Below are 27,365 nucleotides of genomic sequence, written 5' to 3'. Positions count from 1 at the left end.
ATTGAAAATGTGCGGAGAAAGGAGAGAGCGGCTAAATTAGAAGTAAAATGAAACTACCAGAGCGAACAGGCAACACACGAGAAATCAGAGAAGTGGAGGGAGATGGTTGGGGAAACAGGTAATGAAGAGAAAGGGAATAAGAGGGAAAAAGTAGGTTGAGAATGAAACAGGCTTTTGCCTTGGCTTGTCTATGCAGTATATTTAGCATCACATATATATTTTTTTCAAACTTGCATTTGATAGTTCTCGAAGCAAATCTTAAACATACCTGAATATGGTTTTCAAGTCAAACCTGACTTTGGGCAGTTAACCCACTGGCCTACAGTATTTCATTCACCCTATGTTGCAAAACCCAGGAAGGATTTGGCGTCATACCTCGGTCAGTAGTTTCAAATACTAATGTAATTTGGGGGCCCATCTTTAATCTTACCGCAACTAGCCTTTGGGTCCCTCCCCAGTCATTGAAAAACAACTGCATCAGTGTGCGTGTGTGTGTGTGTGCGTGTGTGCGCGTGCGTGTGCGTGTGTGCGTGCGTGCTTGTGTGTTTACACAGGCTGCAGTACGTGGTTGGCCTGGAGCCTTGTGCAGCTGCATCATAGCCTAACCTAGTGCTGCTTCTGGCGGATGCTAATGGGGTTTCCTTATTTCTGACCAACCTTCCACTCTTCTGTCTTTCAGCTATGTCACTGCCAGTGTGTGTGTGTGTGTGTGTGTATGTCTGTGTGTGTGTGTGTGTGTGTTTGGCCTACCAGCAGCATGGGAGACTGCTCAAAAACAACAGGGAGCTGTCACTAGTCCTTGTTGGTCTTGGAGGCCTCTGTTGTGTTCCATTGCATTTTCTTTTCTCTTTTCTCTTTCTGCCTCCCTTTCTGTCTTGCATTGCATTATACATTGTGTCTCCTGATTAACCCAGATCTTTAATGCTGTCTTAAGCTATCCCCAGGTCATGGCCTTACTAAAACAGAGCAATATTTGAATAATTTGTGCTTTTACACCCAATACAGCTCTTTTTTCTAAGGACTGAATGAATGTATATCTAATGGAAGCGCATTCATGTTACAATACAATTCTCTTTGGCCTCATAGGTGCTCAGTCATGCTGTGATATCATTGCAGACTCCAGGTTCAGTTCTTCTGGCCAAAAGGAGAGAGGATGAAGTGTCCGTAGGGAGCACACCACTTGCCAAACAGCCCTCCAATCAGGCCTCAGACTATGCCAGCAGCCCTGTCAAAACCAAGACAGTGACAGGTAGGTTTACCAACCTCAGGCTGTGCCATAGGTACAGTGTAATATCACACAATAACATGACATTGAATCCGTGCTGCAGAAAGATTTACACACACAAAGGAAACAGCGTTGGCCCCACGTTCAGTTAAAGGTCTTCTCTCACTGTTTGTTTTCAGATGTTTTTTGTGTAAAGATTAATACGCAAATGAAAACTTCACTGACATTTACCTCTCTCTTGATATTTGCAATAACTGCCACTGTTTCTATGTTTAACGACATGTTCTTTCAGTTGCAGAATAACAACAATTCGCTCTATTTAAGCTTGTTTCTATGCAATGAATCCATGTTACTATGTTGTTACATAACACACTACAGCTTGCTGACACCTGAGTGAACCCGTTTCTCAGAGGACACCACATATCCAGGCATGTCCTTCTCTGTTTTCCTCCTCTGGTAGTATTACTGTGGGCTGTGGATGCCCAGAATAGATGAGTGGCTTGGCTGTGTGGAGCCTTCCTCTATGCCAGTTTTCCACTTTCTGGGACCCCCCTATTCAGAACGAACCCATTTAGTGCACACACAGGCAAACACAAATCCACAGAATCCATGCACATATCAGCACACATACACACATGCGGGTATCTACATATAGGTAGGCAGGTTAATACATGCCAAATGCAGACACCTTCACATGCTTGTGTAGTATTGCTGTGGTCCATCCTTGGATACTTTCCAGAATATCCCAAATTGATAGGAATCTCTGAACCCTTTGGACTGAGATGGATAGATTGGAGAAACAGAGGAGGAGGAGAGATATGAGGGACGATGGATGTAGTTCCAGACCTTGTCATAGATGCGACTGCTTGCTTTAGTGTCAAGAACACACTGTGAGAAAAACAAAGAAGGTTTTTTTTCCAGTAATGATACCAGTATCAGAAATGTCCTAGATAGTGCCTAAAATGCTGGAATTGGTATTGGCAAGTACACCAGACTATGCACCAATCTGATTCAATGTAATGTATTTATTAGAAATGGGACCCTGCTACTTCCCAGCAGCATCCTGTACACCTGTATGCAACCAACAACTTATTTACTGCAGAATTAAACAATGTCCATAAACAGCAAGCAACTTGTGCATCTGTAACATTATTTTAAATGCACTGGTATTGGATCAGTACCCTCTAACCAAGATTATCCAAAAGCTCTTTTTTGTTGTTGATGGTGACAGAAAAGGTTAGGGAGGATTTTAGTTGGTGAAAATTCATCAGGTATACAAATGCAGAGAATAAAAACCCTTGTAATGGTATTTTCATCAGTGTAGGGAGTCTGTTTAGGGGACCTCAGGGATATTGTATGGTTATCACAAAAAGCTACCTGAAATGCCAAGCAAACACACACACACACACACACACACACACATAGGCACGCACACACACACACACACACACACACACACACACGCACAGACACGCACAGACACGCACACACACACAGACACGCACACACAGTACAGTACTTGTGTACTCTCACACTCCTACCTTACCTTGGAGGATGGTTGGAGCAGTCGCTCTGTTTAGGAGCTGTCCATGACACAACACAGAGCTGTACTGACTGCAGAAATGGTTTTCATTTAATACTCATATGGTGTATTTATGAACCTAATAGCCCACCTCCTCTCTCTCATGTTCCCCTATAGATATTTAATTAATGGGATACAAGGGGATGTCTTGGCTGGCTTCATGTACCTGCATTAGTTACAGAGTTTAAAACGTATAAATAAATACATTAAAAAGTCTTACCACTCTCTACTATTTGACTTTAACAGTGTTTAGGCTCCAGGTCCTCTGAACACTTTAATGGTTGAAAGGTTCTCTGCCAAAGCATCGCTGTGACGAGTCAGGGGAAATAACCAAATGGTTGCTGTCCTTTTTTTTCTTTTTTAAGTCCCTGGGAAATGTGTTCCCAGCAGGAGTGATGAATCCCTGTTTTGGGTTAAGTCATCCTGTAGCTGTAAATAACATTGCATGTGGATGACGTTCTCCCATGTCAAGTATTTTGATAGGAAAAATGCTCCTTTGACATTTCAGAGTCTAAAAAAAGGCCATTAGGGTTCTTCCCCTGCTTGCTTTTAAAGCTCACAGCTGAAAGGTCACACCGCCTTCTCCTCCTGGTTTTCCCTATGTTCCTTGTTTCATCCAATCTGCACTAATGGCTTTTCCATACCGCAGCATCTTTGCTTACTCACATCTCAACAGTGTATTCTCTCATTAGGGGTCATCAGTAAACAGCCACATTGGCTCCGATACCGCACTCAGAGCTAAGTCAAGCTGCAGCTTGTCAGCAACACTCAACTGAGTACACTGGCTATCAATGTGCATGGCCTCCTATCCACCAGCTGTCCATCTCTGTGACTGGTCTCTGTCTTGCTGTCTGACTTTTTGTCACAAACAAAACCTTAGCTGGACTTAAGAATGAACAGACGATATATGCATATATACATTCACACACAGTGTGTTGGCCTATGAAACGTAAAGTGGTCAGCATATCTGGCCTGAAATAGTTTATTTTGAAGTATATAATGTAAGACCTATTCGTCTAAGGCATCTCATTGTTAGGCTAATTAGTTAGTTAGAAACATATACTGACTTAGTGTCAAGCTCTTTCTTATCTTTCAGATATTTCTCTTGTGAAGTGAAAACAAGACATTGGTAACTAGGTGCTGTTACTGTATTTCTCAGTGCCCTCACTCCAACACTTCATGTTGGAATAAATCTTGCAAGTAAATGAATAGCATCTTCTCTGGAAACTGCTGCAGTGTTACAGGAGTAGATGTAATGAAAAGTAACAAATTGTTTCCGTGAGCAATCAGAATAAGAAAAGGGCAGAGGCATTTAGACCTTGTGGTTTTAATCATGGTGAAACAATAAGCCTCCCGACTGTTGGAAGATCTTGGTTGAGTACAGCTCAACACTACAGAGAAGCTTACAGCACAGCAGGTACTCTGTTTCATTGTTGCATAATTATACTTCCTTCCTGCAATTAAGTATTTTATTTCTCTATTGTTTTTAAAGATGATTTGATGTTTTGGGCCATGAATGATGAGGTGAACTCCCAACATCTTTGTGCGTCATTAAATAGTGATCATACCTGATATGCTGTCGGAGATTCATAAATTGAAACCCTCTTCCACCTCGTTTCTCTTAGTAATCCAGTGTTCCTGATTAATTGAAGGAAGATAAATTGTATGGTAATTCTTTATATTCCCCAGGGTTGGCTGGCCATGGTAAGGTGTGATATTTAGCTGAACTTAATAACAACGGGTAATAGTTATTTAATGCTGAATTTGATGGAATTTGCTATTTGCTGAGGCAGCCCAGTTAAAAATCCACCCCAAAACACAATTCACAGAAGTTAACCCCATAAATGTACACAAAAGGGAGACTTTAGAGCCGTGGTTAGCCAGGACTCCTAAAAGGTTCCAGGTCATGGGAATAACATATGTAGAATCTGTTGTTGGGGCGTCAAGTCACCTCATGAGAAGAGCTGCTGACATCTAACATGTTATGATTGGAGTTAGGCTCTCTGAAGATGATTTATTAATTGCTTTACCATGTGTGGAGCACACTGTGAATAAGGAGCTGGATGTTTAAACTGGAGGGAGATGATGGTAGCTCACTTTGGTCTAGCTGTTATGTTTAAATATAAGAAAAACACAGGCCAGGGTCAGCCCTTCAATCCAATGTCGTTATTAGTTTATCGTGTTTTCCTTTGGTGTTTATACTTTGTTGACTATTAGCTGGACATAAAACTGTCTTCTGCTTTTTTTTGTCAGCAGGATGCATTTCATCTCTAAAGCCATTTAGCGGCAGCGAGTCATCTGGTGGATTTTTCACAATCTATTTGTAATTGCTGTGTGTTTACCCCAGGACATCCGATCCAGCCATTTAGCATAGGTTGAATCAATAAGCCATAATGATTTACTGAAGAGTAAAGCTGATGTAAATGTGGCTGAGAAATCACCATTGTGTCTTGATGGGCTCTAAGCTCATCAGTTGTGACAGAGCTCCCTCTTTGGAGCAGGTACACAGAAAGACATTCTTTATTTTTCTCTGTCCTTAATTACCATTTGCCATTTTCCTTGATAGTACAAATGTGCTTGTTTTAACGTGACTCCAAATGAACGTCCAGATATATGACAAGGTCGGTTTTAGATGCAGATTTATTACTGGCATATAATTTCTCAGGGGACTTGAAGAGGGGTTATAATCACAGCAACAGACTTTTTATTTTTCAGCCTTCAGTCATCTTTTTAGATAAACAGAGGAAAGATGTGCAGGTTGTTTGCCAGTTGGAGTCAACACATGTTAGGACTGCCATTCACAGGGATGCATGGGGAGTAAACACATAAGACTGAGGCAGCCCTTAAACTGCGTCGCCACAGGTGCTGCTGCTCAGTTGGCCTTCAGGAGAAGACGTCATGAGGTTGTTATAGGAACCATAACAATGGTATATTTTTGCAAATTAATTTACCATAAGTGTGCAATTCAAATATTTATTCCCTAAATGTTCGTAACGTGTGTATAGTGCTGCAATCCTGGATACTCCCTTTGAGGTTTCCGTTGAGTCACTTTGTGAGGAGCAGCTGATATTAAAGTTATACTATGTAGGATTTTCCTTTAAAAACAAAAATAACAATGTGTAGACTGATACAAAAGTAATCTCTCTCAATCTTCACTTGTGACCCACTAGGAGTCTGTGGCAGTGTCTACATTGGCAGAGACCATGCCCTCTGCCTGTATTTTCTTAGTATTTGGCTGTGTTCGGGATGTTTCTGGGTGTCAGCCTTTGGGCAGTAGGTGTATAGCTCCTAGCCAATAACAGCATGAGGTCAGAACTCTACATAAATGTAGCGCCAACTTTGAATAGTGTGTTTACAAACAGCAGCAACAAATCCTGCATGGCATACCTTTAAACAAGTTACAACATAACATACATGTTTTTTCAGTTTCTATTATTCACCTCACCCTTATTGAAACACACTGAAAAAAACAAACGTTGTCTATTCTGCAAGAGGTTCCTTTAGAAGTTTAAGTCCAGATTTTCTGCTCCAGATTATGTGCTCCCTCTCCTGAGGCACACTGAAGCCCACAATGTGTACTCTAACCATGAATTAAAGTGGTCAATTCAAAACTTTAAGTGAACAGTTTACATGTCCAGAGTGTGGTTGTTTGAAATACTGTTATAAGATTAATTGACCCAATGTGCTGGATATATGGTATATTGATATAGAGCTATGTTTTGTTTCGCCTGATTATGATCTGGTGGGAGTAATTTTTCCTATGCCTATTGATTATCCTAGTTTTCCAGTGGAGCTAGTGATTTCCCCACCGAAATCACCTCAGGGAATCACAGTAAAATCCTAATCCTCTGGAAGAAAATCATTTTCAGAGTTTTTAGCAGTTCAAAGCCTACTCAGAACAATTGCACTAGCTAGATGTCCCTGCTTTCAATTGGCCATTTGAATGCATGCCTGGCACTTTTATGATGTAAAGAGAGTGTTATGTTGTTTTGTTACCACATTCAGCCTAGCTACAGTTTCGTAGTAATCAAGAGGGACTTTCCTGCAGGCTTTTGTAAGGTGCCTGTTAATGTGTAGGCAAATGTACAGAGACATACAGAGCCAGTTCACTGCAGATCATTTCCCCAGAAAGCGCTGAGGGCAAGGTGATATCATACTGGGGCTGTGTGGCTGCCCAGCTCAAATCTCAGGGCACATATCCACTCAGCTCCATTTGGCAACAAATTATTTCACTCTGTCTCTCTTCCTTTCTGGTTTTGGTCATTGCACATGTTAAATATACAGGGTACGTGTTACAAGACACCGACTTTCAGAACCAGCATTGACTGAATTGGACCAAATCCAGTTCCTACGGATGACAGAGACACAAAGCATATAGTAAAAGATATTATAGATATTTTCCATGTTACTAAACACACACAGGTCTGCTCACATAAGGAATCACATTTCTGCTTAAATTGGAGGTTAGTCTTTTGTAACAACATATACTGTGTACACATACTGTACAAATACTCATTCTTAAGCCTTGTCTAGGTGTTTTTTGTGGTAAAAGCTGTTTCTTCAAAATTCTCCCTTTTCGTAATTGTATTGCTGTGGTTGGCTTATAGGATAGCTAATTTCTGCTCAGTCCATTAGGCTTTATGTTACTGGTCAAAGTATATTGACCAACTAAATATTCTGGTGGACAGACTACAGAGGTTTTTGACTTTTTTAAATACTAAACACAAGGCAAGTCATTTAACCCACATCACAGGTTTGTTTGAATGTTGCTTAGTAACATCATCACAGAGGTGTTAACGGTTGTTTTTGTGTAATTATCCTTTATAAGAAAGGCCGTGGAACGACGACTTTGAAAACAAGTTGTTTCTCCTCAGTTTGAGGTCGATTTCTGTCTGCCCGCACAATTACACCACAAATTGGTTCACATAAAACTAGCCTCTAAGTATTTTCTTTATTTGTCCCTAATGAATGTTCTTGTTGGCAGCAACACTGCGTTTTTGATCGAGAGCCTCCCAAGTCCCGAGCTTCTCATTGTTCTCTAACATCTACCAGAGTAATGATCTCACTGGCTTTCTTTTTCAATCCTAAAATTAGTCGTTGGCGCTCTGAGAACATACATCTTGTGCTGAGAAACGTATCCTGCGATCTGGCTGCGCTTCCTAAAGGTTGGAACGAGAACTGTTGTCTTAGTTCCTTTCTGCTAGTGGTCTGGTTGATGGGATTAGATGTAATTTTCCTGTTTACTGGGAGGACTAGAGAGAAAAAGAGAGAAATTAAAACATTTGTATTGTTCATGCTGTAAATCTCAAGGTAGAAGACAATATCTGGTGGTGGGCAGGGCTGTGGACCTCACAAAACTTTCCTATACTGATGGCTTTTCTGTGATTTTAACCGTAGTGTGTCAGTAATAGAAAAAAAAGAGGGGGGGGGGTGTTGGGAACAGAAAAGAAACTCCAGGTTTCGTGGTTGGACAGATATAGATTAATATATTTTGGAGAAAGAAGCGTATATACACATATATAAAAGAGAGAACTGATGAGAGGACTTCAGGCAGAACTACACAGTCACACATAACTATAGTCCAAACCCAAGTAGCCTGATGGAAGTCAGGCAGGTTTTTATTGGCTGCTGTGCACTTTTCAGAAGGGGATAATATTTTCATTGTGGAGTTATTTATATAGTTTAATTTTTCTGGTAAAGTCAATAATTTATCAAGGTAATGATGGTTGGAGTGGGGAAAGAAAACAAGAAAAAGGAGGAATAATGAGATAGGAGGCCCCCCTGAGAAGAATGGTTGTAGTCTGTGTGGGACTCTGCTCGCTAGATTTGAAAGTCTTTGGCCTCTGCACAGTGATGAGCCCATACAAACCTCTCACTGACTATCCGTCAGTAGGGAATAGATTTGTCCTTATGTATCCCTTTTCTGCTTCCATGAATGATAAGGGTATTAGGCCTTGTGGATGTTGGCTGTGGTTTTCGAGGTTGAAGTGAGAGGAGCAGAGGGGGAAGTTGCTGCTGAGTCGCGGTTCCTCAGACGTAGCGTGGATTAGTGTGTGCACTGGAGGGGGTTCGGTTCAGATGACAGAGGAACAGGAGGGGATTTAAAACCGGGTGAGATGATTTCACAAGGGACGTTTCAAGGGCTCTGGGTGTCACTCTGAGAAGACGTGTCTTTTTGCTTTCATTCTTTGCGTGTTGTGTCATGGTCTGGCTGGCAGAACCTCTCCTCTCCTCTCCTCTCCTCTCCTCTCCTCTCCTCTCCTCTCCTCTCCTCTCCTCTCCTCTCCTCTCCTCTCCTGTGTAGAGTGGATAGGCATGTTGTGTATGATCACCCTGATGATGATGATAAAAGTGATGACGATTGCAATGATATGTGTGATCCTCTTCTCACTTTCCCTCCTGCCAGACACATCAGAGGCTGTCTCCACATAGTCTCTTCTCCACATTTACCTTGACTGTTAAGGGGTATCTTAAAGCACAGCTGGCAGAAAGAGTTCTCATGCAGTGTGTACATGGATGCAGTGTGTGTAGAGTTGTAGAAATAAATGGGTAAGATTGTAACCTTTAAAGCATTAAGTCATCTGGCCACATTCTCACCCCAATTCCTCACCCGTTCAGTCAGCCTGGCTGCACCACCGCTTTTTAATGGCGGCTTCAATAACGCCATAACAAATGGAGTCGCGTAAATATTTAAATAAACACCGATTTGCATCCAAAACAAATAGGCAGGCAGGTTTATTAAAGAGCCCTATTGCTGCCTCTGCACGCAGCTGTAACAGAATATACAACACTTCAACTCACTGTAAACCATTTGTAATAGGGAACATACCAGAAAGATAGCAGGCGGCATGGGGAAATGCTGAGATCCCTCAATGAGGCTGTTTTTATGGTTGACTTGCTCAACCACTTGAGAAGGACATACAGATACTTTGTGCCATTGTTATGAAGACTGTTAAATCTGTAGTGGAAATTTCACTGCCGATGTTATGATGTTAGTGTAGTGTGACTGTGGGCGTATCAGAATGAATTTGTGTGCGTGTTTTCACTTGTGAGTGGGAAACGCATATTTGTATCATGTGCGATTTACCCTCACCACACCGCACGCCCTCATAGATTTAACAGCAGTGTTACTCTGCTGCAGCCATGTTGTGTTTGTACATCATGAAATGAGGCAACACTGATTTGTTTCTCACCTTACAGTCAACGTGTTGTGATGGGGCACTGGTCACTGCCTTTTCTCTGATCACTTGACACATGCTCAGGCTGTGGGCTTCAAAGACCCAGGCCTTTCACTTGCTGGGAGATGTGATGGAGCTGTTAAAGAGGGTGAATAACCACCGTCAGAACACTAGAATGTTTATAGGGGGACTGGACTGGCAGCTCCCCACACCAGCTGAACACTAAGAGAGAAAGACAGAGGGAGTGGTTGGAGAGAATGAGAACTAAATGGAGGAGGGAAGGAGAGGCGCAGGGTGTACGGTCAGAGTTTGGCCAATAAGATATTAGCCTAATGGCCTAACAGAGGGTGAAAATGAGGACATGGCTGAGATGGCACGAGACAGGGGGAATAACCCCACTTTAAAAGGACCCTCAGGACTTGTTAGGCCTGGGCAGGTTTAAGAGCTTCGGGCGCTCCTGTCATATTTCTCTTTCATTTGAATTTAGACCTCTTGTGTTCTCTCTGTCTTTCTCATTCTCTGTCCCTGCCTGCCTCTCTCTTTTTCTCAATCCGCTCCCTGCAGAAATGGCGGGCGCCAAGTCACTATAACAAGATATGGCAGTTTCATTCCAAATAATGACCCCAGGATTAACAAACAGAGTCCTGGAATGGTATTTAAAACAAAGCAGGGAGTTGCATGCAGGCTGGCCCTGCATTGTTACTGCCTATGCTTTACTTTAGCACACATTGTGATTGGCCTAGCAGACCCTCTCTGGGGAAGGACTTTCACAGTCTGGCCTACCCCCAAGTCAAAAAAGATTTCAGGTGAAGGTTAGCCATAAGGTCTAAAGCTGTAGGGCAATAACCAGTTTTAAGATGAAAACTGCAGCCAGTACCACCCTTGAGGCCTGGCCAAAAAGTAATAATCTTCACAAGAGTGATTGGTTCCTCTAGAACATGACTCAGATTACATTTTTGGAGGGTGGTATTGATTGGAGCTGTGAAGGTCAGGGTGGAATGGGGGGTATAAGTTGAATTTAATGGTAATTGCTGCAACGGCTCATGGCCTTCTCTATGGCCTAATTTCAGGCTTTAACCTGACGTGTGTGACTGATGGTACAGTACACATGTATTAATACTCAATACATGTTGTGTAATGTAAAATTAGCTACGCAGGATTATGTGAGTGCATGCTGATTGTTGCACACTGTATACCTACTCGCATAAGCTTGCATATTCGTAATTGTGCAAAGCGTCCAACTTCTAGACACGCAGGGTCTACTCCACCCTCACGCTAACACTCACATGGTGTGTAATAGATTATTTTGGTAAATTGGAAGGACATGGTCCTGTGAGTGTGTGACCAGGAATGATGTTTGTGAAGCTCAGAAGGGTGGTCTCTGTTTGTTTTAAGAATTCATCAATGATGATTGGTGAGAGTGTGAACTCATTTTGGGGTCTGTTTTTTGTGTTTTTTCTGTTGTGTGTTGTCAGGGCAATGTGTGTGGATATATGTTTGCGTTGTATTTTCCGATGTGGTGAGGCACTGTTTGGTTGGGCAAGGATGTATTCTGGGAGTGTGTGTTGGGGGGGGGGGGGGGGGGGGGTTAACCAGGACTATGACGTAAGTAGTGAGACTGTGGTATTGCCAGCGATAACCACCAATGGACTTAAAATCAGATACACCCACACTATCACATACACACTGGTTTGTGTGCATATGCATAAACACAATATTGTCACAGCCTGTTTTACAAATGAACACACAGACAAAAAAATGAATATGCACACACAGCATGCCCAGTCCCAGGGGTAAAGACTCCTCAGTCTAGACAGCTCGGCCACATGACAGAGAGCAGCAGCCACAGAGTTCTGTCATGTCTACATGGATCCCCTGCAGAGCTGAACAGGAAACTGCTTTCTAATGCAGTGTGACAGGAATACTCTAACACACACACAGCCCTCTATAACAAAACACTATTGACAACCCAATGATATCACAGTGGTTTCTGCAGCACTCTTTGCACATTACTCAATGAAAGACATTCCATGAAACATAATCTGTCCTGTCAAAGTCAATTTTTGCCATCTGTGACTGTATAAAGTCTATGAACATTGGAATTGGTTGTGTACGAGGCTCACATAAACAATGTAGCTGAGGATGTGGAGGTAGATATGGTATGGATGGTTAAATGTACAAAATGTACAGTGTGTTCAATGTACTGTGCTTAATATGTAATGATGTAATACTGATTGTATGCATCATGACAAATATAGTCTGTTTCATTGTCTATGAATGCCAGAGGCACCTGGATGCTGCTGAGTGTGAGAAAATACTGTAAGAGAGTCCAGACACGATGATCTCGGACTCCAGTCTGCTTTCTTCCACTTACACACTCAAACACACAAATGCACAGACACACACACACTTTACACACATGCACCTGTAACCTTAGTCACTCAGCTGTATATACACACATACTCACACACGCTTCCGCCCACACATTTTAGGCAGGTTGCCATGGCAGCCACAAACCAGGGTAAGTAACCATCCTTTTCACCCATTCCCCCAGCAACACATTTGTGTTGCCATGACAATTCATTTGGCTGTTTTAGTGATATTTGGGGGAATTGCGTATGAGGAGGCACGGTGATGCTGTGACATCACCGCCGTTTCATGACTGTGGGATAGGCCTGCTGAGCAAGGCAGACCTTTAAATCATGGAATATGTCTTAATGTGTCTTCAGAGAGACCCCCTTTCCCTCACCTCTGATGGCTTTAACATCCACAGACCGCAAGCTAACCTGGTTGAATGCGTGTTCCGCCTCCGTCTGTTTCTGCTTCTGCAACTCTCTCTTACACTCAGTTTCTCCTTTATCCGTCTGCCTTCTCACACAAGAACTGTCTCTTGAACTCTGAGGGTGTGTATGGACCTTCAAGTTCATATGGTCAGTGCAAAGGCTAGTGGGGGCTTGTTGCTGTGTGATTTGTGTGCTTGGCTGTTGCCATGAGTGTCAGCACAGACAATCAGCCTTCGTCTGGACCACAGCAGGACATTTCATGTCTAGGACTGTGTGCTTGTGTGTGTGCATGCATGCATTCTCTCAGTTCTCATAGTCTCCTCTCTGTAGGAGACAAGAAATCTGAGTGCCAACATTACATCACCTCAATGAAGTGTCACTTAAACATCATATAACATGATACTGTACAGTAAATGAAAATAACAGAGTTAAATTAAGGGTGAATGCAGGACAGTACATTGTCTCATTGACCACATATTGATTTTATATAATGTGTTACAGGGTGCTACAGTACTCCTGAGGTAAAGCAGTTACTTTTATTAACAGGACCAAAAGTTTAAAATGGAATTTGCATTAATACTGGGTAGACATAGAACTGAAAAATTATGCTAAACCAAAATACGACTGATTGTTGACGAAAAGCTGTTTTAAAACAATGTATGAATCCAATGCCTTTTGGGTTTTTTTCACGTTTCTTCTTTCCCAGAATCGCGTCCCCTGTCCATCCCAATGAAGGTGATGCCTGACAACACAGCAGAGGAGTCATGGACAACCTCAGAGGAGAGAATGAAGGAGCTCATCGCCCATGCCTGGGATGCTGTTAAACGCCTTACTCTACAGGTGCTGATTTGTACTCTCTACCAATATTGTTGCACTTGTGTATAAGAGCAGGTATACTGCTGTACTGTACTGTATCTATAAAATAACATATACAATAATAAGAGATTTTCGCCATATCACCCAGTCCAATGCATGGGCTAGCTAAGGAAACAATAATGTTTCAAGAACAAATACATGCACAGGCTTTTCCAACTGTTGAGATTGGTAGGGACCTATTCATTTTTGCTTTCACCAAAAAAAACCCACCACATCCTGCATTGATGATGTATTTTCCTTTTATTTCCGCCTGGGGACACATCAGGATGAATTAGTGTATGTGGTCGGATGTGTCCCCAACCATCTCAGCCAGTGGTTTGAGGGATCGGTTCACAATGCATCTCGGTGGTCGTTAACACTTGTATTTAGTGCTGTCCTTGTGATTGAATCGCCAAAGACACATTTTAAAACCAAGTTTAAACAAGGTCTAAATGTCTTGGTCTCTTATTATATACTAAACTTCAACTTTGGGGTTCAAGCAACAGCAAGGGTGCCAACTTATTGCTCTTTGACTTGACTTTATACAGAAGTTATTGGCTGTCAGACATGTCCAGGAGCAGCTATACATAGTCCCATATCTACTTTAGAGACCATTAACCCCTCTCCCTGTCCTCCTCTGTCTCTCCTTTGTTATTTTAAAGCACTGAGGTTTAGCTTAGCCCGGCCCAGCTTAAGCTCTCTCTGTGGTTGTGGCCATATGGCTTCCAGGGACCTCTGTTAGCTGTTAGCCCATTAGCCTGTTTTACATACAGATACATACGTAATGTCTCATGTGCCTTTGTGGCGGACTGACTTTCTGGTTGACTGGCTGGCTTGGTGGATGTCCCTGTCCGTCTGTTTAAGTGTCTAACTGGATAGTTAAGTGCTCCCATTGTGTGGCTGCTCACTGCATCTTGACTGCACCAGTTAGCAGAGCCCACATCACAACCAGCCCCATCTGAAGTGCATCAGGAAGTGCTGACAACTCCCTGACAGGGCTCCAATTGATGCAGGAACAGAACGTCATGGTGTATGCACATGTGTGTGTGTCTACGCACATAGTGCTCATGTGGTACGTTACTGATTGGGGCATATGGACGTCTTTTGTGTTGTCTAGTGTGTTAGGTTCATTTATTACTGCTGGTCCACAGTGTGCAAACATTACTGTGAAGACGGTTACCACATTTACCCAGATAATTAATTTTGTATTTTTGTTATCTAAATATCCTGGTTTTTGGTTTGGCCCCTGTAAACATCCGAACTGTGTTAAAATACAACAGTTAGGTTCATGTTTTCATGATGAGAGACCTGATCAGAATGCCGTAGATATCCTACAGATCACTGCACCATGGAAGTATTCTTTTACTGTTGGTTTTTTCTGTTGGCACACAGTCAGATTCAGACTTGTGATGTCAACAGACTATCATCTCACAGATCATAACTTCACTGGATTCTATTTTTATAACTTTTCAGCGGTGTGCCATTGTTTATGCAGGCAGGTCATCACAGAAGTTTTATCTAAACAAGTTTATTCATGGTAGCAGAGAAGACCAGGTAAACTAAATCATTCTTTAATTGGAATATCGCTCATAGGTTCATTTCTGTGTGAATTTAAAGTCCAACAACAATTCTTAATTCCTCTTAATTCTTATTGCTAGGACCACACAAACTGGTGTCAGTCAAACATGAAAGAAAGCATGACGCATGTAAATTAAAATAATGTTTCAAAGCCCAGGTCCCATGTCAGCCCGTTGAGCTGTTTACAGTTCTTCCACAAAAGTTAACTCAACCCTCTAATAGTTTGCTGAGCCCGTCATTGCCTCCACTTTTCTCTGTCCCCTTCGGCTGTGCGACTGGGACCACACCACGTACTACAGCAGTAATTAGGAAACAGTCTGTCCTGTTGACATGGGAGTGGAAGCGGACCAAACCGAAAGACCCGACAGCTGGTACCCCAGGCCTTGGATATCCCCAAACTTAAACCACTCCATTTATTTTAGTGTGGTGTAAACAGAATACCTAATGGCTCACACTTCTGCTGCACATGTGCCCAATTTGGCATGTGGGGCTTTCTCCGTCTTTTACAGTAGAGAGACGACTACGAGGAAAGGTGGGGGAATGAGTTTGGGGGAGAGAATGCTACAAAAGTATTTATTATTCTACGGCTGCTGAGACCACTTAAGGCTGTTTAAACAGAATATGGACACGTGATAGCTGGAGATTGTGTAAAGTGGTTTAAAAACATCTTAGTTCTGGTCTCACATGCAGTCATGATGCTTTGTCATTTGCAGGAGACAATGGAGGTACAGGTCTTTCAGAGATGCTAGACTGTGAGCTCATTTTAATAGGAGTAGGTAAGAAAATAGTGATTATGGAAAAAGGAAAAGTTGTGGTAACATGAGGTTTTTATTTTCAGCTGTTGTCTGTTGTCATTTGTTCCATTGGTGTCAGCAGTTCTCAAATAGCAAAGAACAATGGGAATAAAACATTTTTTCATTTTAGTATCACACTTTTGGATCACACAGTGAAGTTGTTCAAGATCTAATGCACTTTGCTGCATCATCCCTTATCTTACCTCAAGGAACAGCTTAACCTCAAAAATCTGTGCAAGCAATTCTGTCCCACTGCACTGGGCATTTCATTACAGTGTGACCCTATACTTGAATATAGCTTATGTAATGTCTAAGACACATATCCCACTCAAAGTCTAAAACCAGAATAGCAGCTGGAAAAAGCAGAACATGCACTGTTTCTATTTGTAGCTTTCTGCTCCAAAGTCATTCTTTACACCATACTTGTCTTTTTCAATGACAGACAGAGTTAGCATTGATTCCTGGTGATGTCCCGTCATGCATGGTTAGGGCACAGATTATTATCTGAATCTATGAGTGTCATGCTCTATCTGTAGCTGAGTGCTGCAACCAAACCCCAGAAATGATTCAGAGCCATGGTTCCTCTATGAGTTGAAATCCAGTACATTCCTATCTATTTCAGTATGTAAGACCCTCTTCTCCTGTTACCTCAATATGAATGATCGGCAATATTCATCCTGCAACGAAAACAGCCGTAACATTATTTGTGATCCATCCAAAGCCATCAAAGAACTTCATTTAATCTCCTCAAGAAGCTGTCAATGATAAAGACAGACAAGCAGCTAATGTTGAAAACAGACTAGGCGGCTGGCTCAAAGAGAAATGGCTCAGTTTACACATAAAGCTGTGTGAATCACTGCTTGGACATAAAGGGCTTCCCACATTTTTAAACAGTAGTTGATTCATTTTGACATCCACAGGAATAATGAACTGAGGCCTTGAACCGTGGTGACATCCGTAACTTTCATTCTATTTCATCCTTCCTGACTGCCAGAGGCAGTGCTTATCACTGAATGACTTATGACAACAGAGTCACAAGGAATCCCAAGTACCTATCTCATAAGGCTGAGGCAAATAAATAGCAAATGTACCTGCGCCGACCTGTGTGCGTGTTGGTCTTAAAATCAGATGTGGTCAGGCCGACTGATGGTGGACTGCTATCTTGAGGCAGCAGGAAGCCGCTGTGCTATAGACCAACAAAAAACTGGTTTAAAGTCAATAGTGCAATGTTTTTCCTGATATTTAAAGGACACATTAATCAGATAGTAAGATGCACCTACACGGGCGGGTTCACAACTTTACAGTCTGGCTTTACAGTCTGTACAGTGAACGACATCCTCTGTCCTTAGACCCTCGATTCGAGTGAGGAAAAACTTGCCATCTTGATGGAAAAAAGACCGTTTTAACAGGGGAAAAAAAAACCTTTTCAGCTGTTTCTCGTGCGCAAGTGTGCATGTTGAGGGAGAGACACATCTTTTCTGCTGTTGGAAGATCACTGCAGGTACTGTCATTAATGTTTTCCTCATTTAAGACGTATTTCACCCACCTGCATCCCATCCACTATTGATTAGAATGATAATTCTTATGACCCGTCCCGCCGGATCCACAGACTGAGATCCGTGCAGATACAGTGGAACATGCGCCTTACTTTGCGCAAACATTATCCACTGTTTAACTTGCAAAATGGACTTGGACAAGCCATAAACGTATTTGCATGCACTCATGCAGCTCCTTCAAATATTCTTTGTAAGGAGGAACAGTCAAGGTCAAAAGGCCAAAGTGCACCTGAAAAAAGCACTAGCAGGCACAAGTTCTGACTGCCATTAATCTAGCTACAGGCAAGCCAGTGCCATGCGAATGACAGAGCCCATGAGCACTCTGCTACCCATAAGAAGAGAATGTAAGGCATTGCACAACACTACGGTGAGAGCGGAGCGGGAACACTCTCTTCACTAGCACAGAAACAGTTAATCCTAGTTGAGACTATGTGCACGCCCTGCTAGCTACCTACTAAAATAGCCTGAGTGAGAGCGCTTTGCTAACTGTGAGAACAAGATATGAGACAATGTAAAATGCTACAGTGAGAGGGGAACGAGGACACTCTCTTCACCGCCACCGTGGCAGGAAGAAGTGAGTGCAGATGGACTGCAGACAAATAAGCATGGGAGAGAAGGCTTCGCATTTGACAAAATGTGCTAATGCATATTAAAAGACATTAAAAAGGACATTAACTCTTGCATTTGTTCAAGTGCTCTGATGAGATAAGCTGACAGCGTGACAGCACTCAAGATTAAGCCATAAAAGAAGTTGGTATTGTGAAACCTTGTGCATGCATAGTAGAAGTATGACATGTAAAAATAAAGTGTTTTGAACCTTATTTTGGGCCACAGTAAGCAAACATTTTAAGTGATTTTCGTCAGATGTGACTGATGATCCTCTACATTCAGTTTTGTCCTGGTGACCACCGAAAGTAAAGTTATGGCTCCCTCCCCATTCATTTCAATAGGGGCCTCATCTTGTTAGCCAGAAAAAGCTGCCAGGGTCGTAGCAAAAATGGCTTCTAAGTGGCGAGACTAGCCTATGAGGACTTTGCTACTGCTTAAGGAAAATCAGCTCACTGCGCACGTTTATGAATGTTCTTCTCTGGTATTTTAAGTATTGTTGATGTAGCCTTGATCGCCACCTACTGGCCCGGCATGCTTGTTTGAGTATTTATATTCTTGTGTGTAGGAAGATACTTTGTAAAACAAAAGTCATGTGGACAGGATTTTTGTTTGAAACAGCGGAGGAAAATATTGATTTAGAAAATATCTATATGTGAGGAAAAGGTCTGAGAGAAAGACAAATGTGGATGTGGTAGAAAAAGACATTGAAAAGATTGAAAGAGCCAGAATCTTTGTCATACCATTGCAACAGGCATGGTGAGGTCAGAGGGACAAACCATCCAAACTGAGCCCCTCAGGCCCAAGATGGTGTCTTCTTGACATTACGTACAGCACAGATCATCTGTGTCATGCCCACAATGAGGGAAAGGGAGCGCGTGTGTGATTTCCCTGTGGAGGCAGCTAAGTTTTTGGTCATGCAGGGCTATAACGTGTAGGTGGTGTTATTTTAGTAGTCGCTTCACATTAGGGCTGACGGGCAGTACTGCAGTTGTCACCCTGGCCAGAGTGGCCTGGCACATCTTATAATGGCCACTTGCCCTCAGCCTTAGCATTCTGAACTTTTACTTCCTTCTCTCACTCTAGCTCATTTTGTTACTCTCTGCATGCAGTCCAACTCCTAAACTCTTCTCTTTGCCTCCCGTGTTCTTACCTCTTTTGTCCTTCTCTGTCCACTGGGTTTCTGTCCCTGCTTATTTCCTGCCTATGTCACCCCCCATGCCCTTACCCTTTTTCATCCTGTCATCTTCCCTTCTCGCCTTCCGGTTCTCCCAGAGGACACCCATGTTCTCTCTGGGCCCTGATAATAATTGCAAGTGATCAGGATGGTGATTCTATTTCAGGAATTCTGCAATAATTCCTTCTATTTAACACATTAATGTGTTCAGTGCTGGCAAAGGAGAACGTTGCTACCAAAACTGAAATGGGATCTGCTGAAACAGAGAGACCGTTGCCATGGAAAAATGAAGTAACACTGCTCCCTGCAGCTGCCATGCATTAATGAGTAGGATATTTTTGAGAGGGAAAGAAGAGAAAATTCAGTGGAGTAGAAAAGATAAAGTATTGGAAAGGAGATGGATGTTAAGACACAAGGAGGGAGGAGAAAAAATGGGCAGAAGGTGAGTTTGAAGGCAGGAGGAAGGGGAGAGAAAGAGATAGAAAGGAGGATTATGTATGCTGTATGTTTGGTGTGGCTCAGATCGAGCTTGCCAGATGGTTTCCATGAACAGGATCTGACCCCCGGCTGGAGCGCCTTCTGCAGGCACATTACTTCATCCTCTGCCCCCCCTTCTCTATCCTATCATCCCTCCACTCAACACCTCATCCTCCCTGTCTGTCAGATCCCACAATTTTCCAAATGATTTGCAAATACAAGTTCAATTTTGTGCCACTTTAAACACCGTGTTTTTGTTTGTGGATTGGGGTAAAACATGGTCAACTTACATGGTCATGTCACAAGCCCTGAGGATCTCATCTAAATCATTTGCATTAATTATGAGAGATGCTTTGATCCACTTTTTTCAGTTCCGATCTGATTTTTTGATGACCCTCTCTGCCCTGTCTGCCTTTACTTTTTAAGTACCTACCAATATCAAAACTACCAATTGGTGCTATTTTACGACGTAGCACAACCTCTACCCTTTGTCTTGCTGTCCAGCTTTTTTTGTCCTTCAAGACTATAAGATCTCCAAACTAAGGACGTCTTTAGTTATCCAACTGATACTAGCTCACTCAGTTGCCGACTGACTCATGTTACATTACAGCCGGTTTATTGTCCTGCCAAGCTCCGCGTCTAAGTCTAACTCTAAAAAATGATGCATTAAAATATGAAAGTAAATTCACTATCAATGCATCCAAAGGATGCACCATATTTTTTCCCTGATAATGCTACATTGTGAACAACAAATCCATGTTTAAATAATAATAATTATAATAAACGAAAACCGCTGCCGGTCACTATTTCTTAACATCTATATACTTTGTGCATAATCTCAATAATCGTGACATGCTACTTTCTGCGGCAACAAGACCAATCCTGGACACAGATTTTTTTCCAACAATCAAAGCTGCAACAGTCAAGAATGATCAGCTCTGATCTTTGCTGTAATGCTGTATGCTGTTACTCATGTCGATGGTGATGGATGACGCTTTAACATTCAGGGTACACGCCATGTCGAAACCATTGAAATAGACTTTTCTGACAAGTGTATCCTGATTATGCGATAGGGCTATGTGAGCCTATATGAGAGTGTTTTTCCTGTAGTCATCTGTGATGTTAAAACATGAGATTTCCACACAGTCCTGTTCATAGTTGAGGTATAAAATCCAGGTGCAACATGGAGCGTCATTCCTGCCGGGGTGCTGGCATCGCTGTCAGACCAGAGCTGACATTTAGGTGCAAATTGCAGCTTCTCTCATCAGTTAACCGCTATCCAATGACCTTCCAAGCATCAGTTGGAGTTTGTTAAAGCAAGTGTGCCAGCTAATATAAAAATATATTTAATGGTTAATAATGGTTCCCCTTATTTATAATTCCTCAGTGAAATGTTATCCCTGTGCATTTTTGCAAGTTTTATGTTTGATCCTGTTTTTGTAATGCACGCTGACTGACAGACTTATAGAGTTTCAGGGGGCAGTCCTTGATGTGACATTGTTCTGTTTTCAGATTTGGCATATTAGTTTTTTAGTTGTTTAATTTTAAGATTCATTTAAATATATGTGAATATAACAATCATTTTAACCATATAACATTGAATATGAGTTTAACACTACAATTAGGCAAAAATCACAAACATTATTGGGGACCCACTCAATTTCCCTGGGACCCATATAGGCACCCTATACTGATAATGTTTTGGATCAAAAGTTACGATTAATTAATTACGATTAATCTCAGTGAACAGCTCCATCCATGAATATGGCACATAACCTACCCACTGAGTAGGAAAAGCCCTAAAAGCCTTAAAAAACACCTAAATCGGGACAATTCAGTAATTAAATTAATCTGTTATCACCCTTTCAAAAGAAAAGCTTGCCACACACTCCCCAGTACATTCTCTTAAAGGTCCTCTGAATATTTTTTAATACTCTTTTTCAAATATGTCGTGCTTGTTTGACTTCAATACTGGAAGACACACCAAACAAACTCCCTCTCTGACCGGTATCCACATACACTGCCTGGCCCAAAAAAAAGTCACACACTCTAATATTTGGTTGGACCGCCTTTAGCTTTGATTATGGCACACATTCGCCATGGCATCGTTTTGATAAGCTTATGCAATGTCACAACATTTATTTCCGTCCAGAGTTGCATAATTTTTTTGCCAAGATCTTGTATTGGTGATGGGAGAGTCAGGCTGCTGCATAAAGTCTTCACCAGCACATCCCAAAGATTCTCAATGGGGTTAAGGTCTGGAATCTGTGGTGGCCAAGCTATGTGTGAAAATGATGTCTCATGCTCCCTGAACCACTCTTTCACAATTTGAGCCCGATGAATCATGGCATTGCCATCTTGGAATATGCCCATGCCATCAGGGAAGAAAAAATCCATTGATGGAAAAACCTGGTCATTCAGTATATTTAGGTAGTCAGCTTACGACATTTTTTAGGCACATAATGTTGCTGAACCTAGACCTGACCAACTGAATCAACCCCAGATCATATCACTGCCCCACAGGCTTGTACAGTAGGCACTAGGCGTGATGGGTGCATCACTTCATCCCCCTCTCTTCTTACCCTGATGTGCCCATCACTCTGGAACAGGGTAAATCTGGACACATCAGACCACATGACCTTTGTTTCCGATTAGCCTCACTGATGAGTGCTACACGGATGATGGTTACACAGCTGTTTAGTCCCAATCTCTTGAGTTCTCTTCACATTGTGCGTCTGGAAATGCTCTTACTTTCAATATTAAACACAGCCGTGAGTTCTACTACTGATATTTTACAATTTGATTTCACTAAACGTTTAAGTGATCTCCGATCACGATCATTCAAGATTTTTTTTCTACCACATTTCTTCCTCGAAGATGATGGTTTACCACTATTCCTCCAGGTTTTAATAATGCTTTGAGCAGTTCTTAACCCAATTTTAGTAGTTTCAGCAACCTCCTTAATTGTTTTCTTTGCTTGATGCAGGCCAATCATTTGACCTTGACATTTTTAACTCTTGTAGATCTGTGTTCTAGCATACCTTGTTGCAAAAAAAATAAAAGTTTTTCAATCAGGCGGAAACTGAGATAAAATCTAAGTGCTTGGCACACTGTTGTTTATCTCTAAGTACTTGTATTAAAGCTTGCAGTTCTTACTTTTCTGATAGAAAGCTAGGTACTGATTGGCTGTTGTGCGAACAGAAAGAGGGGTAATGCTAAGGGCAGGGCACAGTGTGTCTCTCCTGTCATTGAGTTTACACAAATATCTCCACACAGAGAGCAGATTGGGAGGAAAGAGAGAAGGAAGAACAGAGATGGGGATACAGCAGAAGTACTGAACGAACATGAAGAGAGTGAGAGAATGGGTGTACATTCTCTCCTGATTACACACTCATCCTCTCTGGTATCGCCTGATCTAAATCAAGACCGCACAGTCTAACAGTAGATGTGTCATTAGCTGTTTACCGGGTGAGAACACTGTGTTTGTGTGTATCTGTGTGCACATGCTGATGGGAGCGCTCATGTGCATGTGTGGCCAGAGTCCCATTCCATCATCTGCTGCTGTGTCAATACACTGATGACCTCACAGCTATTATAGACGCACACACATATTTGACCCTCTCACCGGACTGAACTGGAAAAGTGCTTACCGGGATTCTCTTGTGTCTGTAACCTCTTGAACCTCAGAGGCCCGGAGACCTGGAACTGATTTTCATTAGGATAAAAACTCACAGCAGCTACAATATCAGGATTGGAATGTTCTAAAAATTGTCAGGGAGAAATGATGGTGGGTTTCACCCTGATCTTCTGGAAGTGTTTTGGAAAGCCTGGTGGAGGTGAATCTGGTTAAATTGTTGGAGCATGCATCCACCCTTTGTCTTGGGACACGGGGGGAAGCTGTGCCAAACACAGGTCAAATCAGCTGAGGTTCAGAACAGCCCAGTTTGGCCTACTTGATTCAGTCACACTGCATAAATCAATAGTGGTGAAAATTTGCCAGAGTTAGCCAATAAAAGCTCTTTTCATCTGCAGTCCATCACCATCTGATCCAACTTGGCCAACTATTACATACTGCATAACATAATTGCAGCCACCTCAACTCACTTCAGCTGGCCCAGAGAAAAATTGTCTGGCCATACCACTACTGTAGATAAACTGAGCCAAGCCTATTTCTTACATTTGAACAAACTACAGTCCAGCCTGATTACCTGTCTTTTGTAGGCGAGGGCTTTTGTCTAAACTGTCAGCTGTACCATGAATTTGCATGACACATTGTCTGATCTTAAAACCCAGTCCATTCCAGTCAAATTCACCCCATTCCAAATTAACAGGTAGTCTCTCTCACCTAAACTAAGACACTCCATCCTTATTGTCCTTGGCCGTGCATCCTCAGCCCTAGTTTGGTGTGGCCACCCCCTGGACTCCATCTGTAGTGGCTCACTATGCGGGGGTAGTGGAGGTGTGATTGTTTGAGATCAGGGGTGAGAGCAGCCGAGGCAGACCAGGCCAGCCGCACTCCTAAGGCCACTGCTGGATCAATAAACGCAGCGATCAAAGTCGCAATTAACCCACCGCGCTAACACAAACAGCCGGGCCAGCAGAAACAAACAAAGCCTTCATGTCACCTAAAGCGTTTATTTTTGCAGATTTCCACCTCAGCTAAGGAGACCTCCAGCGCTTGTCAGCTTCTGTAAGCAGTGTTAGAAGAGAGGAATGCAGGGCCACAGGGATGGCTGGCTGCCTGGCCGTGCTGCTGTGCCAGGCCACGAGCTTATTGCTTGCGGTGGCATGTGGGTGAGACCTAGCCTATCTGTTGTCAGGAGGCATCATGCTTAGATGCCTTTCTCGTAGACATCAGAGGGGGAGAGCTGCTTTCTGAGGTTGCAGGAAAAACTTAATTTGTGTATATCCATGAACCACAACACACATCTGCACAGTGTCATCTTCAGATACACACATTAATCATGTTAATTTACAGGGAGACACTATTTACACTGTTTTTACTCTATTTACTATTACACTCACAATTCCAAATGTGTTTTTGGACAGAGCTGAATGCAGGAGGATGTGCAGAAGAAGGGGTAGCAGGAGGTTAACAGTGGGTGGGGTATCCAGAGGGGGGGGGTTGTGCTCTGTGGACCTTCTGTTCATCTGACCGGCCACTTAGGAAACACAGTGTCCCGTCTGGTGCAGGAACAGGAAGATTACATTTGGAGAGGTATCAGGTTTTTAAAAACAAAGGGATATGTTTTCCGTTTGCTGCCGATTTCTCCGCTGAGATTTTTCTGTTCCAGAGTTGCAAATGTTTTCACCCGGGATGCTGGGAGGGTGTTTCTAATTTCCTCTCCTCTATCTCTGGGTGATTTCCTGTGTGTCGTGGTTTGCTTATTGTGTGTGTTCAAGTGTGTGTGCAGTCGAGAAAATGAGGGAAAAATGTGTCAGAAGATACGTGCTTGAGTGTGCGAGTGTGTGTGTGTTTCACATGTTGTGGGGTCGCTCCACAGAGAGGTGATCTTGGCCCACAGGGTTTGTGCTGTGCTGAGGTCTGTACAGAGCTGGAGCCTCCAAGTTTCTCTTCCCTGCAGTGATTGAAAACAATGAGCCTAACAGCGGATCTGACCACAGCGCCACAGGATAACTTTCTGACACGTAGTTCACTGCCTGGGTCCAAGTTAGATGACTGTGACAGAGATTGTGTTTAGCGCTGTCAGAATTGTGCAGCAAGACAGCTGTGCTGCTGAAAAATTATTCAAGAAGAGAAGACGCTGCGTATTATATCATCTTCACATAGCACAGTCAAAATGTAAACAATTTTATGGGCTCAGTTAGGACAGGTAAGACAAAAGAGGTATCTCTCTCATACCTTCTGTAGTTTTATAAACAGCACGTTAAACACATTAGATTTGATGTGAAGCACACCAACCGGAGCGCTTAAAGACATCTTTTAAAACACTGTCCATAGTGTATAATCTGTGTTGTTTAGCTTTAATAGCTGATATTCCAGATCTCTCTTTCAGACAAGGCAGATCTTTCTACCTTTCCTGCAATCTCTCAGTTAATTTCTGAAACATTTAACTGTACTTCTAAGAATGACTATCTGAGAATGATGTACTCTACACTGAAGTTGCTCTTCAGAGTAGACAGGCTGTCCTCCATCTAACTCACCGTTCTGTCATTTACTGGCGAGGCACGGCGGATCCTAAGAGCCTCCTGTGGTTATATAGGCCATTTCCACATGGCCCCAGCCTTTTAAAGCCTAAGTGTGTTTGGCCCTCAGCTTCCTCTCTATTAGAAACTGCTCTGCTGGAACCAGATAAACCATCTTCACAAAGACTCAGGAGAGAAATGCTACAAAAGACACATACACATGCAATGCTGCTCAGAAGAGGCGGAAGTAAGGGACACTTTTCGGGGGTATTAAGACAGAAAGATTTGAAACAGGGTGCACACATGTGGCTGGATTGTGAATGCCATCTGATGGCACGGGGAAGTGATCAGGAATAAAACTGAGAAGAACTTGCCGCAAAAAATGAAACAATCCCAAAATTAGAACTCTGTGATGTGACGCCAGGCAGGGATGAGAAGGAAGAAATAGACAAAGAACAAAAATGTGTCTTTAGGCATCTTACCATTTAATCACAGTACTGTCCAAATGGATATGTTTCAGTTTTTTTAAATCATTCATGCTTTTTTTTTCCCCATCAGTCTCTTTTCTAGTAGTATTTATTTACTCCTTACAGCATATTCTGGCTTCCTGATCCAGGATCCAGATTGAATTAGAGTCCAAGTGATTGTAGATCAAAGTGTAAGAAGATCCTTGTTCATTTAGAGGCCTAAGAGGAAGGGATCAAAGCCTAAGTCTCAGGATAAGCAGTGGTCACCTTCTAAATAACCAGGCTGTCACTCAAAAACTACTGGCACTCCTACTCTCTGAGCCTGTGGGGCTTTTAATTGAAACCTGTGTTCTTCAGTGTGCACACAGAATAGTATATTAGACTACATGATACAGATTCCTATATTATTTCCAGCTAGTCTCTGTCCTCTAATGGCTGTGTACTGTTAGATCTCTCACTCTCATCTCTGAATGAGCCAGCCAGATAACACATTTTTTCTGCATACCAAGGATGTACTGATGAAAGGCAGCAATGAGTAAACTGCATCTCTATCAAAATTTAAGTACAAACACACACTCAGTCTTTGCTCAGTCTCTGATTGTGTGCCAAACAGCAGTATCCTTGCTACTCTCTATGAATCATATTGAAGGGGAGTCTCCTATCAGCCCAGCTTTTGGACGTCTTTTGTGGTGATTTCACCCTCAGGGCAAACACGAGAGGAGGAGGAGGAGGAGAAAGGAGACAGCAGCCAGCTTGTTGTACTGAACTAATTCAACACCCAGCAATAATACAGAGGGATATAGCCTTATAACTTCAGCAGGGTTGTATAACAGAGTTCATTGCTGTTGCAGGTGCCATCCTTCAGAGGAAGTGGTTAGCACAGCGCCAAGCCTCAACAAGGATATTAAAAAGAGATGGAGGGAGGGGGTTTCTCTCAGAG

The 27,365-nt window shown here is 42.5% G+C and overlaps 1 protein-coding gene across 3 annotated transcripts in view; it reads left to right on the top strand.

Moving 5' to 3' along the window:
- The window catches only part of LOC141011735 (intermembrane lipid transfer protein VPS13B-like), a 353,303-nt gene that overhangs the window by 141,556 nt on the left and 184,382 nt on the right, over positions 1–27,365 (top strand). For all 3 annotated transcript variants that reach the window (XM_073484997.1, XM_073484995.1, XM_073484996.1), the window contains exons 21-22: positions 1,117–1,249; positions 13,475–13,608. In XM_073484997.1, the coding sequence (XP_073341098.1) occupies positions 1,117–1,249; positions 13,475–13,608 (267 nt within the window). The remainder of the gene's footprint in view (positions 1–1,116; positions 1,250–13,474; positions 13,609–27,365) is intronic.

Source organism: Pagrus major, chromosome 17 (genome assembly GCF_040436345.1).
Source record: "Pagrus major chromosome 17, Pma_NU_1.0".
In the NCBI taxonomy this organism is placed as follows: Eukaryota; Metazoa; Chordata; class Actinopteri; order Spariformes; family Sparidae; genus Pagrus; species Pagrus major.
Note: the sequence above shows the minus strand (reverse complement) of the source record. Positions and strands in the feature narration are given on the sequence as shown.